Source organism: Malus sylvestris, chromosome 2, assembly GCF_916048215.2.
Source record: "Malus sylvestris chromosome 2, drMalSylv7.2, whole genome shotgun sequence".
Taxonomy (NCBI): domain Eukaryota; kingdom Viridiplantae; phylum Streptophyta; class Magnoliopsida; order Rosales; family Rosaceae; genus Malus; species Malus sylvestris.
This window is the reverse complement of record NC_062261.1, coordinates 15,853,922-15,873,306: the sequence shown is the minus strand read 5'-3', so window position 1 is coordinate 15,873,306 and position 19,385 is coordinate 15,853,922. Positions and strand designations below refer to the sequence as shown.

At 37.4% G+C, this 19,385-nt stretch overlaps 2 protein-coding genes across 2 annotated transcripts; one reads left to right on the top strand and one right to left on the bottom strand.

Moving 5' to 3' along the window:
• The first annotated feature begins 9,472 nt into the window (after positions 1-9,472).
• LOC126604839 (BTB/POZ and TAZ domain-containing protein 4) lies at positions 9,473-13,809 on the top strand. The gene is made up of 6 exons (XM_050272157.1): positions 9,473-9,638; positions 10,571-10,850; positions 11,182-11,312; positions 11,964-12,270; positions 12,380-12,693; positions 13,381-13,809. The coding sequence occupies exons 2-6, from the start codon at positions 10,590-10,592 to the stop codon at positions 13,520-13,522; spliced, it is 1,155 nt and encodes a 384-aa protein (XP_050128114.1). The 5' UTR covers positions 9,473-9,638; positions 10,571-10,589; the 3' UTR covers positions 13,523-13,809.
• Positions 13,810-14,294: 485 nt separating this feature from the next.
• Positions 14,295-19,012, bottom strand: LOC126604811 (formin-like protein 6). Its single transcript, XM_050272125.1, has 4 exons — positions 17,342-19,012; positions 17,060-17,259; positions 15,702-15,943; positions 14,295-15,606 (listed from the first exon to the last, which is right to left on the bottom strand). The coding sequence occupies exons 1-4, from the start codon at positions 18,751-18,753 to the stop codon at positions 14,815-14,817; spliced, it is 2,646 nt and encodes an 881-aa protein (XP_050128082.1). The 5' UTR covers positions 18,754-19,012; the 3' UTR covers positions 14,295-14,814.
• Between the last annotated feature and the right edge of the window lie 373 nt (positions 19,013-19,385).

The window sequence follows — 19,385 nt, the reverse complement described above, 5'->3', positions numbered from 1 at the left end:
CATAAATCTGTTAGTTAAGCCAGTCAACTTGACCATTAAATGATGGAGTGGCACCAGTGGATCCCCCTATTTTGCTCAAGTGGCAAGAGTCTATGTAAAGAATACCTTCTTATGTTTAGTAATCCAATAATTATGAGAGGAGAACTCAAAATCCTTGAGCCGGAATGGTTATTCAATTCTCATGCTTCTTATTATCATATGACTTTAATTTGGTATTCATTTTTACCAAGGTAACACATGAAAATGAAGACGGAATTTGACCTTGTACGCAATTCTCATGCATTGGGAATGCGTTTACGAGTCTGGATTTCATATTTTCATTTAGTGACTAATGATTCATAGTTATTTATTTTTAAATTAAATATTAAAAATTAAAATATTTTGGTCCATTTTAAAGGTTGAGATTAGAACTTTAAAAATAAATTCTTCTATTCTTCATCCTTGATATCAAATTTAATGGTGAATAACTATAATTTTATGGCCACTTGATGACCCGAAAAAACATTGTTAATAGTGACCCTCATTTGATATTTCCTTCTATCCATGTGTTATTGTGCTCATATATATTTGCGGGGATTGGTGCATGAGATTTCTATCCGATGACTATCTCTTGGTTCTGCGTTTTTTGTGACGAAATTTAGATGTGGTGTGTTTTTGGTTGCAAGTCTGTTACTTTTGTGCTGCAATGTCTTGGTCGAATTGACCACTTGGTCGTTTTCTTTAGTGTTGTTGCCTCGGTGGTTGTTGGCAAGACTTCCATTGTGGCGACAGAGGCGAGCACTGCTTTCTTTGGTTGTAGATTAGGGATTAGAGTTTTTGTTGTTGTTTATTTGATTGGGCTAGGCTTTTGTGTATCTATTTCCCCAATGTGTTTTGGATTATTTTGTCTTCCTTTGAGTTGGCCTGTAACCTCATTTCTGTTTAATGAATGTGACTTTTCGACCAATTTTTTTTTTATATTTCCTTTTGTGGACGTCGTAATTAAGATCTACTCCAACCGTTAGAGTAAAACTCAAATTTTAGCTTCTAAACCCACCCCAACTTACTCCAACCCTTGACCTCAATTTTGGGTTAAAACTGATTTTTGGGGAAAATTTAACACAAGAAACCGGTCAAGGTAAATGGTTTGGCCTACTCTTGCACGTGGACTAGCTAGGAAAAAAAAGAAAGCCGCATCCCATTTACGCGCCCTCCTACCTTCAGCGCACGACAGCGGGGGGCCTTGTTAGGGCATCTGTTGGCCACGTGCGCCCTCCCAACGGCTCTTTTTGAGATTGAATGGCCAAGATTAATGGACCGTTGGTTGATCCAACATTCTAGATTCAATTTTTTTTTACATCTAATTTAAAATACATTAAATCCAATAGCTGAGATCCAATATGATCAAATCTAACGGTAAAAAAAAACCCTAATGGTCCAAAATTAAATCACACGGCTAAAACAATTTAAAAAAAATCATTTAAATCAAAATTCACCCAAAAAAATGATCTAAATATTTTTAAGTTAAAATGTTCATAAAATTAAATTATGATAGTCTACACATTTTTTATTTTTAAGATAATTACTTTTTAAAAAAATTAATTTAAATTCATTTATTAATAATCTCGGGCTAAAAATTTAACCCAGGAGGGTTGGAGTAGAAAAACTATTTTCTAGGTTAGAACCTAAATTTTTTGTGTTAAAAATTTTAGGTTTTAACCAAGTGTTGGAGATGGTCTAATAGGATAATGAACAAATGTTGACTCTTACAACTGTGCAAACCAAACATGAGAATGAAAAACAGTGTACTACTTAGTTACCATTTTGTAGCATTTCCAATTTCAAGCAGTATAATAAAAAATTTAGGAGCCGTTCAATAACAATTTCGTTTTTTATTTTCAGTTTTCATTTTTTAAAACTGGTAACTACTTTTTTTGAAAACTGAAGAAATTAGTTTTCATTTTTACTTTTAACTTAAAGCTGAAAGTAGTTACTGAACAAGTTTTAATTTTCTAAGCCAAAGTAAATAAATCTCAAAGTTTATAATAGTAAGTGAGATTTAAAAGCCCAAATGCATTCCTACCCCCAATTAACTCGTCCCATAACCAAGCACAGCTTAAATGGGTAAAATTCAAAAGGGAAATTTTATTTAAACCCATATAACCTCTTTCTATACTCAACTTACTCTCTACATCCATATTACTTTCAATTAAACTATCAATATCTCTTTACACCCAAATTTACTATCCAAACTACCCTCACAAACTCAATTCAATATGTGAAATTATCTTTACACCCATATAGAAAATAAACCCAAAAGCAGTTGGAGACAACTCTATTTCTGAAACTATTTACATATTTGATTCTTATATGTGTGAACTTGCTACTCCAATATTTCTATGAAGAAAGTGCCCATGCAGGATGGTGATGCTCTTCTCTTTTTTCTCACTAGAGTCGAAAATATAGTCATAATGATATACATTGTTCTCATCTGTATATGACAGATGATATTCATTATCGTCAATGTCCCAATCTTCTTATGTTTTAGTGCCACTGAAAAACCATATTTTCTTAATGCATCAATGATATGCTATCTATTGAGTTCATGTTCATTGGTTTAAATTGGAAACCATTGACAATTATTATTCTTGAATATATATCAAAGCCGAACTCGAGGACTTTATCAAAGCCATATTTGCTGTATTTCAAGTTGTTAGAAGTAAGAACAATTTTGCTAATTATCATTATGTTCTGGATTTGGACTTCACTTTTCTGGAGATGAATCCATTCACATTGGTTGATGGATGACACTACTGCTTCAAGAACTTCAAAAAGTACATTTCTTCACTTCAGTTGTTGTTACCTTCTATGTTTTTGTTATGTATATACCAAGCTATTTACTAGTGTTTTAGCTTCATTATTTTTATGTATCAATTGGTGGCAGTATTGAATTCCCAATGCCTTTTGGAAGAGTTATGGGTCCTATAGAGAAATTTACTCACGGGCTAATAAAGACCTTCTTTGCAAGCATTATACTTTTAAACTCTAAAAAAATTAAAATCAAAAGAAAAAAACCTTGCATAATCGGTTAATATCTAAGTTGGAGGATTTGGAACTTCAAAATCATCATTCGTCGAAAAGATTGAGTGATGATAGAGTTTGATTATTGAGTGTGTGTTTACTGATAAATTTAGTTTTATTATTAATTTCATCTTGTACTTGATGGTAATTATTCAATAGGATAAAAAGATAATTTACATTTAAAATTTAAGTTGGATGTAGAGTGAGGTTATATGGGTTCAAATATAAAATTTCCCAATTCAACATTTTGATACTGATTCTTGCTTGAGATTTGTGTTTCCTAAGAGGGTCCAATAGCTTTTCATGAAACAAATTTTAGGAATCCACATTGTACAACGGCCTACCACAAACTGAGACAAATTCACCCCACACCACCATGACTTAATTTTCTCTATGAAACCTCATTCTATTGGAATTTAATTACTAAATAATCCCAAAAATTCTAGAGGCGACACATGGATTTTTTCCCTAAAAAAACAAGATTGCCCTCAATAAATGGGCAGGCTCCTCAGATACTCCCACGCGCAGCTCATGCCCCTGAAGGTCCCATTGAATACGATCCACGGCTCACGTGCCCTTGGCCAAGAAAAGTCAAAGCATTAAAGATAATGATTAATTACCCAAATCCTATATTTAATATATTCCCAATTGAAGATTGACTCCATTCAAGTAAGTAATTCCAATTTAAATCAATTAGGGATAATTACTCCATATTTCCTATTTAATATCTTGAGAATATTTCTCCACAAATCTTGGCCAATAGGATGCCGCCATGTGTAGGGTAAAACCCTAACACCATGGCCGACAACTCCCCTATATATACTCATTATTCTACCAAATTTCGGTAAGCTTTTACAACCCTAAACAGCCCTAAACACTTACTCTTCTCAAAGAAACTAACTTAGGCATCGGAGATCTATTGGCCTAACCCCCCCCTCCCCAAACCTCGTGGGCGCGTGAGGCTTAGGTCCTTGATCAAAGGTGTTGATTGTTTTGGTAAGTGCTTTTGCGTCAAAGCTAGAGACGGCGGAAATTTACATCGACAATTACATCCTCCAATTTCTATATATTTTTTTTCTACTTTGAATTTCTTGATTTCTAGGTTTGTAAACCCAAACAAAAAAAAATAGCACTTGTTAATTAAATTTTCCAACTTTGATCCAAATTTAAATGATTTCTTCCATCCAGTATACTAAAAGATGCACGGAAAATTACTTAGAAATGAATGAGCTACGAAACTTTATACTGAAGGATTTAAAATGCACTCTACATGATCATTATAAAGACATAAACAAGGAATTTACAAATGACAAGTACTAATTTGCAAATTCCAGTTAATGCATCGATCAAATCCCTTCATTTAATATCTTTTAGTGCATTTCTAAGTTATTTAGCCTAAATCTCTTGGTACTTGCAAATTCCTCGTCTAAACATAACCTAGTTTTTTTTTTTTTTTTTGGTGAGAATTTATACCGGTAACTATCTAATATACCATAAAGTATCGAACTAAACCAATATCAGATTAAAGATAACTCAAGTAGTAAGTGAAACAAATCTTCAATTCATCCTGGTTTATTTCGGATTTACTTGAATCCCACAGATTATGTGAAATTTAATTTAATTACGTTTTGATTAAATACAGTTGCAAAATGGATTTGTTAGAATGCTATTGTAAGTTGACAGTTAATTATGAAAATTTGTGGTAATTGGTTAGGGACCTTTGTTAGTCAAAGACATGGCACGTGTCTTATCACTTAAGCTAAATTTTATTAACATGAGATGTAACATTGACTTGATTCTCTCAAGCAAATTGCGTTTTACTAAAGTGGCGGAAAGCAATCATATCTATGCACACCTCCTCCTAACAATAAGTGTCTTGATACCCTAAGAACACCAAAATTCTCAATCAAATCATAAAACAAAAGAAAATTTCTATATATTCACCAGTTACACTAAGAAGAACCAATAGCAAGTGTCCTGTTATTTTGCCGGGAAAATAAGAAATATGAAAAAGAGAGTTCAGTTTGAATTTGGAGTCTTTTATTTCTTGGACATCAATCTACTGGGGTGGACAGTGTAATATCAAACTTGGGCCTAGTATTTGGAGACTTTGGTCTAATGGAACATAGGTGCTCGGCCCATATGGGTTTGCTGCAGTCAACTTGAATACGTCCAAATCCGACTCGATTTCCACCATCGGGTGAGTTAGAATTAGGTAAGAACTAGTATGAACCCAGGTTGATCAGTTTTCGAGTTGGCTTGGGCTTAAGACCTTGCCCTCTCGAACTAACCTAATCCTAGTTCGACTCCTTGCTCGAATTCTAATAAATAAATGGATAATGAACCCTGGTGGATTTCTATTTTTATTTAAACATCAATATTATTGGGAAAGACGGTTTTCGAACACAAAATCTTGATTGCATTAATAAATATAATCACTTGTGCGACAAGCCTGTTGTAACAAGCTTATAAGTTTTTGTGTTTTTGTTTAGTTTGAATCTTGAAACTTTAGCACTAATGTTGTTTTTTTTTTTTTGGTCAAAGGTAAATATTATTACCTAGCACACATACATAGATGGTGGCCCACTTACAATAAACGAATCAACTTCCCTTGCAGACGCCGAAGATCCAACAATGCAAAGCCCCATAAACGAAGAGAAGAAGACTCCACCTACCTGCAACAAGAACCACATATATCCAAATCGCAACCACCAAGGAAAGGAAGTCAGTGGAAAATCCCACAAGCAACAGCGTCGAGAACGGCAGACAAGTGGATGGTGGTGGTGTAAACATCCAAGCCGGAGCTCTACGCACCATCCGATTAACTCGCAAAAAGCGGAAAGGTGAAGCAATTACAGACCTGGAAATTTGTGGGAGTGAAGGAAGACGGAGCCAAATGGGATAGATAGAAGATGGATTGATTAGAACCATGTAGGTGAAAAAAGAAGCAGGAAGAAGATAAAAGGGGAAGGTCGGAATTTGGGGCTTACCGATCGAAGGCGTAAGGGGATGGTAGTGAAAAATACAACTCTACAAAAAGCTTTGGTTGCAACTTTTCAAGGTATTAAGCGAATTTAGTAAATTGTTTCATTTTGGCATAAATCAAAGGAATACTTGTAAAATAGTTTGGCAGAAATTATAAAAAGGAAAACTAATGAAAATGGTTTGAAAACTTTGAGTTTTAACGATAAGGACAAAATAAAGGATAAAGTGAATAGTACTAGGATTTACTTTTTAGTGTAAAAATATGATTTTTCGTTAAAGTGAACCGTACCGGGAGCTTTTCGTTAAAGTTCACATTATAAAATTGATTGGTATTGGGTTGAGCCCATGGGTTAATTCTGCGGGTTAAGCCCCGAACCGACAGAGTTGGACAACCTAACACCGAATTGTAGGATGAGTTTAAGGACATTTTACTTTAAAAAACGCATTTGAAAGGAATATGTATCATTTTTATTCATGTTTTTTATTTTTTTATTTATTTTTATTTTTATTTTTATTTTTAATATAACATATTCATGTTTTAGTAATAACCAAATTAATGAATAAAACAATAAGCGTGTCCTATTGACATACCTAAAAAAATAAAAGTATGAGATAACCAAAGAAAGTCGTTTAATTATCTCAATACTCATTCCTTTTGATTTACGTTTTTTTTCATACCAAATCTTTCTCGTCACACACAACTAAGTATGTGAGATCCCATATTTTTATATTTTATATGAAGATATTAGAACGAATTATAGAATCTTTGTACATTTAACCATGCATGCTAGACGTTATGTATATGTAGCATGCAATTGATTCATGCTTAGTATTACGTGACTAAGCTTTATGGCTTAGCATGAGCTGACATCACTAAAGTTGGAGGTGGGAAGTCCATGAAGCTAGTTGTCGATTGATGGTTACACTTTCATGCATTTGGATAGCTTACTTGATGACTATGCTTGATTTAGCATGAGGTGGTAAAATATGAATCCGAATCCTCGCCAGGTCCTCTTTATGAGGATTCTAGGGATTTGCGAATCGTATCCGTTCATAGTATATCGTGCGGTCAAAAATTATTTTAAATATTTTTATTTAAAATTAAACACAAACAATACCTGACAAAAACTGATCGCACGATGTACGATAAATATACACGATTAACAGATTCTCATGATCCTCCCCAAAAGAGTTTGATATGTTGAGATTGTTTGTGAGAATCCGTAAGAATCGTGTATATTTATCGTACATCGTGCTAAATAGTACCTTATGTTGACACCTCTTGCGCATGCAAATAGGTAGTCATCAGATATTGCTAAGCTTATCAAAAGAAAGAGAGTTTAGGGTAGGAGAGTTTGATATGTTGAGATTGTTTGTGGGCTTGTCTTGTCGAGGTTTTAGTTATCAATCGACGGGAATTGTTTATGTAATGTGTTCAAAATATTTTTATTTTCGAATATTGAAAATGATGACTTATTATGGATTTTTTACTCTATTTCCAAATAGAGTATGTGTATATATATATACCATAAATACACACACACACACATTTTATGTGAAACTACTTGGGATTGTTCATGGAGCATGAGAATTTTAGTCTTGAGTTATCTGAGGGATAAATGTATGGCACACGGGGGCATTAGGGTAGAATTGCCAATTTAGGGGTTAAGTGGTGAGCTACATATTATGAAGGATAACCAACATGTGAAGGGATGATGATATGAAATTATGTGGCTAAAGCTTTGATATTAATTATTACATTTTGTAGTGTGGGTAAAACAACACCTTGACTGCATTTTACATATTCTACTCACTGGGCAACTGTGATTGTTGCTCGTCCCTCACCCTTTTATATTATAGATGAGTTTACTTGGCAAGACAGGGAATAAACGAGTTGAGGTTGTGTTAATTAGACGAGGAATTTAAGGATTTGTTCTATTTTTGTACACCTTGTAAAGATTTTAGAGTTATTTTACAAGAAAAGTTTGTTTTTCGCTTTTATTTTAATTTTTACTCGTGCACCAAACGAGAGTAAAATTGTTCACCAACTCTGAATTTGGTGTGTGACAAAGTATTTATGTATTAAATCCATAACTTATTTGAAATATTTAAACGAGTATAATTGTTGACATTCATTTTTTTAACCATCTGCAATTTAAACTAAATATTTTATAAACTTTTTAAGTAATTCACGAGGCTAAAAAAAGCGTAAATTTTATTATTCTGTTGTTTGAATTTCAAAATAATTCATATGAAATTGAAAATTTTCGATAGAGCTACAATATTAGGGATTAGGATTCTATTTGGATCCTCTTTGTGGAGATGTGAAGGACTAATCTATTATGTCCGTTTATCGTACATCGTACGGGTAAAAAATTATTTTGAATTTTTATTTATTTAAAATAATAAAAAAATAGTATTTAATGAAAACTGATTACATAATGTATAATAAACGAACACGATTAATTGATTTTTCAAATCCTCACAAAGAGAATCTAAACAGGATTCTCATCCCAATATTAGGACATCATGAGACTCTTGTGTCATTTTATATTGTTGCCAATGTGACATGTCCTTGTCATGTGGTTGATAATAAGGCACGTCACATGTTTCCCTCGTCGACTATTATTATATTTGCCAATTTGTCATGCCATGCAATTCATGCATGCATGCACATGTGTCAGATCTTACACCAATCAGCCATTGTTCATGGAAAATGATCATCGCTAGATCCTTTTTACTAGGAGTCTCTAGATTCCGTGATCGTGATAGCTGATCGTATATTGTATGGTCAATTTTCATTAGGTACTATTTATATTTAAATTTTAAATTTCAAATGATTTCTGATCGTATACGATGAACAATCACGATTACGGAATTCTTAATAAAAGGACCCGACGAGAATCCTTTTTCTTTGTTTATTAGACTAACTACGAGCTTGCTTGGGAGTACCTTAAATGCAGAAAGCATTTTTAGTGAAAACATTTTTTAAACCAATATTCCTTAAAAATGCAAGTAAATTATGGAAAAATACTTAAAATGTTTCTTAGAAGAAGCACATAACTGATGTTTCTGAGAAGAAGCATATAACTTATGTTTTTTGTATGGAAAAAGCACATAATTGGTGTTTTTTGTATTAAGCACTCTTTTAAAATCCAAAAATATCTTTAAAGCACTTCGATTATTTTAAAAACATTTCTAAACGAATGATAAATTGTTGTATTCGATTCTTACCACCCAAAAATAATGAGCTGATTTTCGTTCGACCCAAAAATCCCATGCAAAACTGTTTCCTCGTTTGATAACGACAGTTGAAGTGGTTAGGAACGTTGAAGTGCAAAACGCGGGAAGCGCGTACAGCAGGACCGAAATGCCCCCCTCGAAACGGTCACGTTTTGCCTCTCTCTCACCGCCTCCCCTCAGCCGTCCATTTCTGCATAAAGGGAGTTGAATGCTGCAGAAATCTCACGCGTCGTTCCCGAAGCCCCTACCCTCCCTCTCAACACAGAGGGAGAGAAACGCAGACATCGTCTTTGGGGAACTGATTCTTCCACTGCTCTGCTCCGCTCCCAAAATTCCACCTTTTCAAAAGGGTATGTGAAATTTTTCTTTTTTATTACATTCTGAATATTCAATTGAATTTATTGGAAAAAATGGGTTAATGGGTTATTGGGTTAGGCTCAAAAGATTAGAACTTGATAATTATAGGTGGGTTTTTTGAAATTTTCGAATCCGAATTGAAAATGGAGAAATTATCAATTTTTGATATGGTAATTTATACTTCAAGTAATGCAAATTGCCTGAAAGCGACATAGAGGGTGTGTTTAAAATCTAGATTTGTATAATTTAGTTTTTGTTGGAACTATCAGATCCATGAATTGACAAGCATTATGGGAGTTGAAATGTCTGTTTGTTAGGTATTTGAATTGTGTTGAATGTTTGATTGTGCTTTGGGGCCGGCATGTCGTTTCTATAGAGACATAAAAAGTCTGCATTGTATCTGGGAGAGATCTTGTTCTGGTGTTGGATATATTTTCATTTGTGTTGCTTGATTCCTATATATTTAGTTTCATCGGTTTCCGAATAGTCTTATAGCCTCAAACCCTTTGATCCGCCGGTAAGGCTTGCTTTCATTCCATCATTTTCGCTATATTGATTCTAATTAGCTATATTTGTGCAATAGCTATTGTAAACATTACGTAGAACTCTAATTGGGATGAACAAAACCATTCAATTATCGGTTTCTACAGAATATAATATATGAGGCAACTGTGAATTCTGAGAAGTAGGATCGATGTTTTCTGATGACCCTTATCCGTTAGCAACAATGCCTTAATCTGCAGCCAAATCTCAGAAACAGACCATTTTCTGATGACCGTTGAATTGATTCTCCAATTAAAAAAAATAAAAATTTGACAAACCCTCACCTGTCTTAATATTTTAGAAATGCAATTAACGTGTACTGTGAATCAGTGAATTCTTTTGATCTGATATAACTCTTAAGCTTGTTATCATAATTCTGCAGAACGGGAACTTAGGCGCCAATGTGTAAGGTAAAAAACATCCGCGAGAGACCAGCCCCAGTTAACAAGGATGTTTCCCCAACGGTTCCTCCATGGCCTGGTCCAGTGACAAAGAGTCTTCATAAGGGGTCATCAAATGGTGGATCACCACAAAAGGGGTACAGCTGTGTTTCTACAGCAACAAGAGATTTGTGGGATCGTCTCTTTGATGAAGGTTATAAAGCAGATGTTTCTGTTAATACTGATGACGGTGGAATTATTTATGCCCATGCTAACATTCTTGTAAGTTTATTTATTCAACTTCCTTTACGATATGTTAAGCCTCTCTATTTTCTGTTTCATCTCTCCTTGAGATTTAAGGAGTAGGGGTTTTATCTCCCTTATTATATCCAACTGGACATCACTTATCTGAATGTGGGAAAATTGTATTTGATATGCTTACCTATTTGTACATTGTTTTACCACAAAATGATATAGTACTCCAAAACATGTATAGTCTTGCCGGTTGTAAAAGGAAACATTGATTTTCAGTTTGAAATTGTATCCCGTCAGTAAAATGTGACAATGGAGTTATTGTTTATGCTAACACTGTAACTTGATGCTATTGTGACAGGGAATGGCTTCTCCTGTAATCAAAGGCCAGTTGAAGCAATCAAACCGGTTTCATCATCAACGATCAATCTCAATTCATGGAGTTCCAGTGGATGCAGTTCGGGTTTTTATTCGATTCTTGTATTCTTCCTGGTAACAATTCTTCCCCTATCGTTTCTTCTCTTTTACTGAATTTCTTGGGAGTGCATTTGGGGTGCGTTTGGTACGCAGACGGGACGGAACGGGACGGGACGGGACGGGACGGAACGAAGGTGTAATTTTTGAAAAATACATGGGGTATATTTGTCTTAAAATGGTAAAACAGTGTGTTCCACAGACGTGGAACAAACCCGTTCCAGGGGGGGGAGGTGGAACGCAAAAACACCCAAAATCTGTCCCGTGGAACAGCCCGTTCCACCCATTTTTGGCGTACCAAACGCGGGACGGAACGCCTCGTCCCGTTCCGTCCCGTCCCGTCCCACGTACCAAACGCACCCTTGATGCCTTAAAAGTGGCCTTTGGGTGAGATTTCATAACTAAACCTAGGAGGTTTACATGGAGAACCCATTTTGAATTATGAAACGGTGAAAGCTTTTACCGTACCTAGCTGGCATTTGTAATGAATGTTGAATGATCAACTTTGTGGTTGTTTTCTGCTTGAATTCTTCATTAACCTGCACAAACATAGTGCAATAATAAAACATTTATCCATATGCCAATTTTATTACAACGAGTTTTTTTATTGTAATAGTAAGATGGCACAATGTGATAGTATACTGATTGTAACTGGTTTTTTGTGTTTAGTTACGACATGAAGGAAATGGAGGCTTTTGTTGTGCACTTGTTGGTGCTCGCTCATGTATACGTGGTTCCCCAGTTGAAGCAAGAGTGTGAGAAGAAGCTGGAGCATGGTTTGCTTACTATAGATAATGTGGTTGACATCTTTCAACTGGCACTACTGTGTGATGCCCCTCGGCTTAGCCTCATTTGTCACCGTATGATCCTGAAGAACTTTAAAACTGTTTGTGCAACTCGAGGATGGAAAACAATGAAAAAGAGTCACCCGACACTAGAAAAAGAACTCGTGGAGTCGATGATTGAAGAAGATACTGTAAGGGATCTGTATGCGTTTGGTTTCTTCTTCTTTCGTTTCCTTGTATCTGTGTGCAGGGCCATGGAAAGTCATGCTAAAACTCATTCATGCTTGAATTCATTTTCAGAGGCAAAAGGAGAGGATCAAAAAGATAAATGAGAGAAAAATTTATATGCTCTTATACGAGGCAATGGAGGCTCTTGTGCATATATATGAAGATGGCTGTCAAACAATTGGACCATCTGATAAGGACTTTAAAGAGAACCAGGCACCTTGTAAGTATGTAGCCTGTAAGGGACTGGAATTGCTCGTTCGCCATTTTGCTGGCTGCAAGTTGAGAGTCCCAGGCGGTTGCATCCATTGCAAGAGAATGTGGCAGCTGCTGGAGTTACACTCCCGCCTTTGTTCTGATTCCCATAACTGCAGGGTTCCTTTGTGCAGGTGTGCCTACTAATCTTTCTTTGTTTTTTCCCCTTTTTCCTTTGATTCTAGGGTGGGGGATGCGAGGGTCAAACTCTTGGTGTTGGCGTGGCGGTAGTAAGTGCTCCAACCACTAGACCTATATGCCCCGATCCTTCCCCCACATAGTTTCATATAAGCATTGCAGATTTGAGTTTTAGACCATCTTACATAAACCGACAATGGGTGCAAAGGCGTAGAATCTTGTAATGACACAAGTTCTAGAATTCCTGAAGTGAGAGTCTATGCTCTCAACATGCCTTCTCATGTGTAGGACTTGAGCCAAACACGTAGACAACTTACATTAGGTCATGAGCCCAATATCGGGTCTGCATGGTCTGTCTATTTTGATACCATGTAGAAATAGGAGCATCCAACCAAAACCAATTGTCAATGGGATAGAGAGGCCCGAGACCATGTATATTTTGAGACTTGTGACACAAGGTTCGAGGAGTTCCTGATGTGAGATTCTATACTCAACAAGTTTAGGTAAGTGATGGCGATGCTCAGTAGATAGATAAAATCAAATTCATCCAACGGTAATCAATGGGTCGGTGAGGAAAAATATTTGCATTGTTTTGAGCACGAAAGCTTCATAATTGACGGTATGGAATGTTTTGTTCTGTTTACGCATCCTGTGTCTAATTCTGGAAACTGTTTTAAATTCAGGAATTTTAAGGAGAGAATAAAGAAGCAGAGCAAGAAAGACGAGATTAGGTGGAAAATGTTAGTGAAGAAGATTTTGACAACAAAGAGAATCGCAGGAGCGCCATTCGTTTCATCTGCATTTGTCAGCACTTTGTGGCAGTGAAGTCGTCGTCTTTGTTCCCACGCAACGGAACACCTGATTTAAATTTTCGAAATTTGTTGTGATATGAATGAAACCAGTGTTCCGTTTCCAAATTGGTTCTACAAAATATGTAAGATAATGTTTAGCTCAAGTATACATGTGAAGGCATTGAACTCCTCATTCATGTATTTGAGGCCCCTCACGTACAAATAAAAAGGGATATCACTGATCGGGAAACTTTTGACAAAAAAATTAGTGGGGTCATTCCTTAATAATACATTTACACAGCACTCGTATTTGATTGGAAACGTGTGGTTTAAAATTGTAACTTTTTCTTGGGTCATGTTTACTTACAAGGAATAAGATCATTTTCATTCATGCGTTTAATAAAACCTAAGGAGTGAATATTGATCTTGGTGGCATACCGAAAAATCATACCCCTTACCATGTAAACATGTCATTACATCGTTGAATGTGAGTGAAGTAATGAGTTGGAAATTAAGATACGTCTCTAACTCAAGATACGTACAAAGCTCGATTCCCTCCAATGCAACAACAAAACAATATTGTTAGATTGAACCCATTACTTGTGGAATTATTTTGCCTTTTCATAAAGGTGATTAGATCTTTAGAACGATGTAGTCTTTGTTTGCTTTCCTTAAAGTTTGAACATAAATATGAAGACATTGACAATATGTCTCCTCCTCCGCCTCAATTATTTCACCAAATAATAAATTAACTCCAACATTATTCAAGTGGGGTAAAGAGGGAGGGGAATTAAACAAGACAATGATTAAGAAATATATATAGCTGCTAATTATTATTGATTTTATATTTAATTTGTGAAATTAATGCAGACCACAACACCAAAACATTCTTCTTTTTCCTTCAAAATGTGTGGGACTCTCTGGATCCGGATGAAGAATCCTATCCTAATTATAAATGTTTATACTTTCAATTTTTCCCCCCTTTTCTTCTCTTTTAGCATGAGTGTACAGCTCTTCTAAGTGTCGCTCGATGCTTAGCTTTTTCGACAATGCACCCAAAATTCTCATACAAAATCTGTTGCTTCGCTTCTCCGAGAGCCTTACCTGATGAACTGACTGGGGAATCTCTGATCTGAATCAGGATGTTCTTTATATTGGAAGACTTTCAAAACTGCCTTCCCTCCTGCGTTTCTTCTACTCCTTTTACATGCTTGTAACAGAACAAAACAAATATACTTGTGCTGCCGCTTCTTCAGTTTGGACATATCGATGACCCTGATACTATCCTCTAACTTATGTGTCTTCGCGTGCTTCATGTACATATTTTTACGGTGACAAGCTTTCATCATCTGAACTGTTGTCTTGTCTCACGTTATACCTGTTGAGAACTGGTAGAGGAGCAGTTGATGCTATGCGGAATGATCTAGCAGAGCCCACCAGTGTTCTATCCTGCATACTCCCCACTTCCTTGCAAACTTGGTCCAATATGTTTAGAAAATCTCTCACGATCATGAAGATTCTGAACGGGTGGGCTTCCTCCTTTGCTGTATCCCCGTGAAAATATTCAGTGACCTCTTTCACCAGAAATAAAGCCTTTCTTTCATCAGCCTTGACCCTAAGAATTTCATCCTTGGCCTCTTTTAGAAATACCTTCATCGAGTTGAAGAATTTCCCTTCCATATCGGGTTTCTCATACTGCAAAACCAGTTTGACCTTCTCAAGCCCCATTTCAAGCTTTGATAGGTAGCTACTTAGAACATCTGAGTCCATTCCTGCTACTTTCTTGACGTTGCTGAGGTCTCTGCCCAGCCCTGCAACCATTTGCAATCCTTGCTTTCTAAAACCATCTTCCTTGGTCTTGGCGGGCATGTTTTTAGCATCATCATTTGTAGAATCAACAACTTCACCTTCGGATTTTATGATCTCTTGGACCACAAAATGGAGCAGTGTGGTCTTTCCATCAGTTGCCTTTACGTCTACTAGTTTTAATAGTGTATCAAGTTTGAAAGATTTAGCGTCGCCACGATTGGTCCCAACATTCATTCGGTTCCCTGTCTTGAGAACAGCTTCAAGGAGTTTGAGGAATAATCGACTGCTCTTTAGTTCTTCACTTGCGTCCTGAAGAATGACAAGATATTATGTATCAATTTTTATGTCAATATTTATGGAATTAAGAGATCATAAAACAAAATATTTAATTTCAGCCGAAATACCTCCAGCGTTTGAAAGGACTTCCTCAGGTACTTCACTTCTGTATCAAAATTAGCTCTGTATAGCATTGCCTCAACTCTCTTAAAGGCAAATGGGATATCGAGCACAGCCTTCAGAAAGCGTTCAGCAGTCCCTAATTTTGAGACGTCACCCTTGTAGTCTCGAAGCTTAATTTCTTCTTCCTTTGTTGGAGCCATCTTCACCAGAGTTTCCAACAGCTCAACGCCCAAGCCTTCGGGGTTACCTGTTATGTACAAACAAATAATGCACATGATGCAGCAAATATAAATACCACCAAAACACGGAGGGAACGAGAGAAGGTTAACTAGTGGCTGTCATACATTGACACCAAGTGATCGAACTTTCAAGGGGTGAATATGCAACACTGATAAATTAGAGAATTTGTTTTTATTTGATGTAAGCTTTTCTCTGTGCTTGAATTTTGAGTTCTGAGGAATAAGAATGTTTCGAAAAGTGTTCCTGTTTTGTCTGAATGTGATTACATAATGGGTTAAACTGTTTGTGCAAATCAGATTTCTACATGGCGAAAATTAAAAGCAAACCAAGACAGACCTTTCAAGAATGCCATTGGTAGGAGCACAAGCTAGTATAAACATTAGTTGCAGCAATCATTCAGTTTGCAGTTAAAAGAGCAGATAAAGCTTCAAAGTATTCCTCATACTGTAAACTTCATATTTATTAAAAGTTTTAATCAACAGGGCAGTGCATTTCTGTTGACAAAGATTTCACCTGAACCTATTGCTTCTTTTAACGGAAAACTTTAAAGACGGTATGTCATTTCACAAGGGAGGTTGTAGGGAATCAAAAAAATTCGGTTGGAAAAATTGCAGGATTACTAGAAAGTAAAGTTTGAATATATATAAAAATAAAATAAAAATAAAAATAAAAAGTATTAGCAGCTCGAGTCCTCGTGTTAGTAATTTGCTCTTATATAGCGCTACAGTGCTTTCGTTCTCTCTTCTTCCTCATATTCATAACGGATATGATCATGTCTGTGGGTGGAACATACTGTTAAACTGCTTTTACTCTTATTTACCAAGTAACAATAAGGACTTCCAGCTTAAGCTTTTTAACTGTCACTTTTGTATTGACGTCCTCCATTATCTCCTTGTCTTCTTTCCTTTCCCAAACAGTGGCTCGATATAGAATTCATGCCTCCGAACAATTTGTGTTACTAGAAACTCATTTAATTTTATTAGAATTCATGATATCCATGATCCCTAACCTTGCTATGCTTTCAGTAAATTGGGCAAACAAATTGATGACAAAGTTTCTATATCGCTAAGCAGAATTAAGGAGTTAAGTAATCATCAGAAATGAGAAAGAAGTAATCACTTACCGTCTAAAAGCGCTTCGGTGACCTCATCTCGTGCAACATTCAGTGCTCTCAACAGTATAGCTATGTTTTGTGACTTCTTTGGATCCAAAACCCTGTTTTCCTGCTCAACAGGAGGAAGAACTGACCGTCTAGTAGTCTCTTTCGGGACTGAATTCCCCGGATTACACCCGAAAAGAGTCTCCATCATGTCCTCATTTAACCTGCAAACAAATTAGACATTACCAAAAATCAGAATGTGCACACATTATTCAATTAGCTTGATTTCAGCTCAACTTTACTTACTGGAATGAGCTCGATTTCAGCTGATCCCACACGGTAGCGCGGTCAGAGGTTGCCCGGACCTTGTCCCAGTGCAGAGGCTTCAGCTTGGGCTTTGCCCCTCCGGAATCTTCATTCTCAAAACTCTCCGAAGACGCCAAGCTTTCAACAACTTGCTCAGTAGGTTTTCTTGTCCCATTTTCCAAAGGCCCTTTCGGGATTGCTGCAAAGGAGGATTGTGGCTGTGGCTTCACCGGAACTTGAGCTGGCCTTGCAGAAACCACTCTTTCTGAATCCCCAACTTGCCTTAATATCGTCGGTCGCGACGGCGGCGGTGGCGGAGGAGGCGGAACAGGGGCTTTAGATACACGAGTCAAATTTGGTGGAGGTGGGGAGGAGAATTTCGGCCTCTTATGAGAAAACGATGGAGCTCTCTGTTGGGCGTCGTGGGTTTGAGTCTGAATTGGCATTGGCGGCGGGGGAGGTGGCGGAGGAGGCGGCGGCGCGGCCTGGTTCCTTGTGGTGGAAGAAACCGAAAGCCGGGATTTTGGAGAAGTTCGTTTCGAGTGGTGAATTGAACTGGCGACGTGAATCGGAGCACAATTGGCGACTCCATTGTTGCTGCTCTGCTTCGGTGTGTAGTAGCTGTCGTCGTAGCTGATGGAGGAGCAGTTCGGCGAATGAAACGCCGTTTCGTTGCTCTCTTCATCGGAGGATGACATGGCTGACGGCGAGTTGAGGTTCTGAGGAGGGTTGGTCAAAGGAGGAAGCGGCTGCAACTCGGGACTCGGCCGGTACCGATCCAATCTTTTGACCGAGTTGAGTCTGTGATAAGGAGACCGGTTCAATTCGGCCGTTGTCGGCCCGCTCACGGCTTCGCTGCTCGTCGTCGACGTGCGGCTGGGCTCGACTGTGCCAATGTAGAGGAAGCTCGAGGGTGGGATTCTCGGGTCGTCAGCGTATCTCTGGGTATCGGGTCCTCCGCCATTGACGAGTTTCTGAGACTCGGACGGGTGTTTGACTCTGTGGCGGTAAAGGAAGAAGGCGAGGCCGGAGAGCATCCCGAGAGTCACAATTCCGACCGAGGCGGCAATGGCGACTTTCCTCGTCCCCTTGGTCGGTTGCGGTGCTTGTGGGTTCTGCACAGGGGTGGCATTAGACGGCGCCGGAGGGGGTTGAGTCTGATCTGGGGTCGACCCAGATGGCAACTCATGGAAAAAGGGCTGGTCGCTTGAAGTGTCGGGCGGAGGGGGCGGTGGAATCGGCGGCGACGGGGCGCCCGGCGGAGGAGAGGAGCTGTCTGGAAACAGGGGCTGGTGGAGAATTCTTCTGTGGATTGCAGTTAGTGATTGGAATTGAAGTGCGTGGAGGGAAGTGAGTGAGAGGGAGAGAACAATGGAGAAGATGAGCTGGTGAGAAGGAGCTCGCAATTTCATGGTGGAGTTTCAATGGCGGAGTGTTGGGTTCTGGCCTTGTTTTTGTTTCGCAAAATAAACCCAATTCATCGTCGTCGTCGTCGTCTTCTTCCTTCGTTCTTTCAGTGATTTTGTTGTTGGGATTTTGATATTTTCTGTTTGTTTTGGTTGCCAGAAATTGGCAGAGAGAGGAGAGAGAGAGAGTGAGTTGGAGGGGAAGGGAAGCTTTTTTGGCTGCAAGATCTGGGATGCGGATGCCCAAGAGTAGCTTCTGAATCTGACCTCAGCAGTAAGCCGCATTCCCTCTTTTTTTTTTTTTTTTTCCTTTTTACAAAAAAAAAAATTCTTTACACCTGTTGCCCTATTAGTCATGAATGTTCATTAGTGTTTAAAAAAGTTAACATATGAAATTAATCAAATTATACCCAAGTATTTTATTAGTGGGGTTTCTTCTAAATAACCCCCTAATAGAAAACTAATTTCTACCAAGAACACTAGAAAAATTAATCTCTTGTGAACTATGTTAAGGTCATGTCATATGATTCAAATAAAATTGAGTTTGTAGGGTAATGATCGTGGTTGATATTGAAGATATGGAGATTTTAAGTCACATCTCGATTTATATAATAATTTTAGATAATTTGATTTTTTCT

Excerpts from the sequence above, each read along its gene's own strand:
- LOC126604839 (XM_050272157.1), top strand. The coding sequence starts at position 10,590 with ATGTGTAAGGTAAAAAACATCCGCGAGAGACCAGCCCCAGTTAACAAG. Across the intron at positions 10,851-11,181 it reads ATGCCCATGCTAACATTCTT|GGAATGGCTTCTCCTGTAAT; the intron begins GTAAGTTTATTT and ends CTATTGTGACAG. Across the intron at positions 12,271-12,379 it reads CGATGATTGAAGAAGATACT|AGGCAAAAGGAGAGGATCAA; the intron begins GTAAGGGATCTG and ends ATTCATTTTCAG.
- LOC126604811 (XM_050272125.1), bottom strand. The coding sequence starts at position 18,753 with ATGAAATTGCGAGCTCCTTCTCACCAGCTCATCTTCTCCATTGTTCTC. Across the intron at positions 15,944-17,059 it reads CACCGAAGCGCTTTTAGACG|GTAACCCCGAAGGCTTGGGC; the intron begins GTAAGTGATTAC and ends TGTACATAACAG. Across the intron at positions 15,607-15,701 it reads AGTCCTTTCAAACGCTGGAG|GACGCAAGTGAAGAACTAAA; the intron begins GTATTTCGGCTG and ends GTCATTCTTCAG.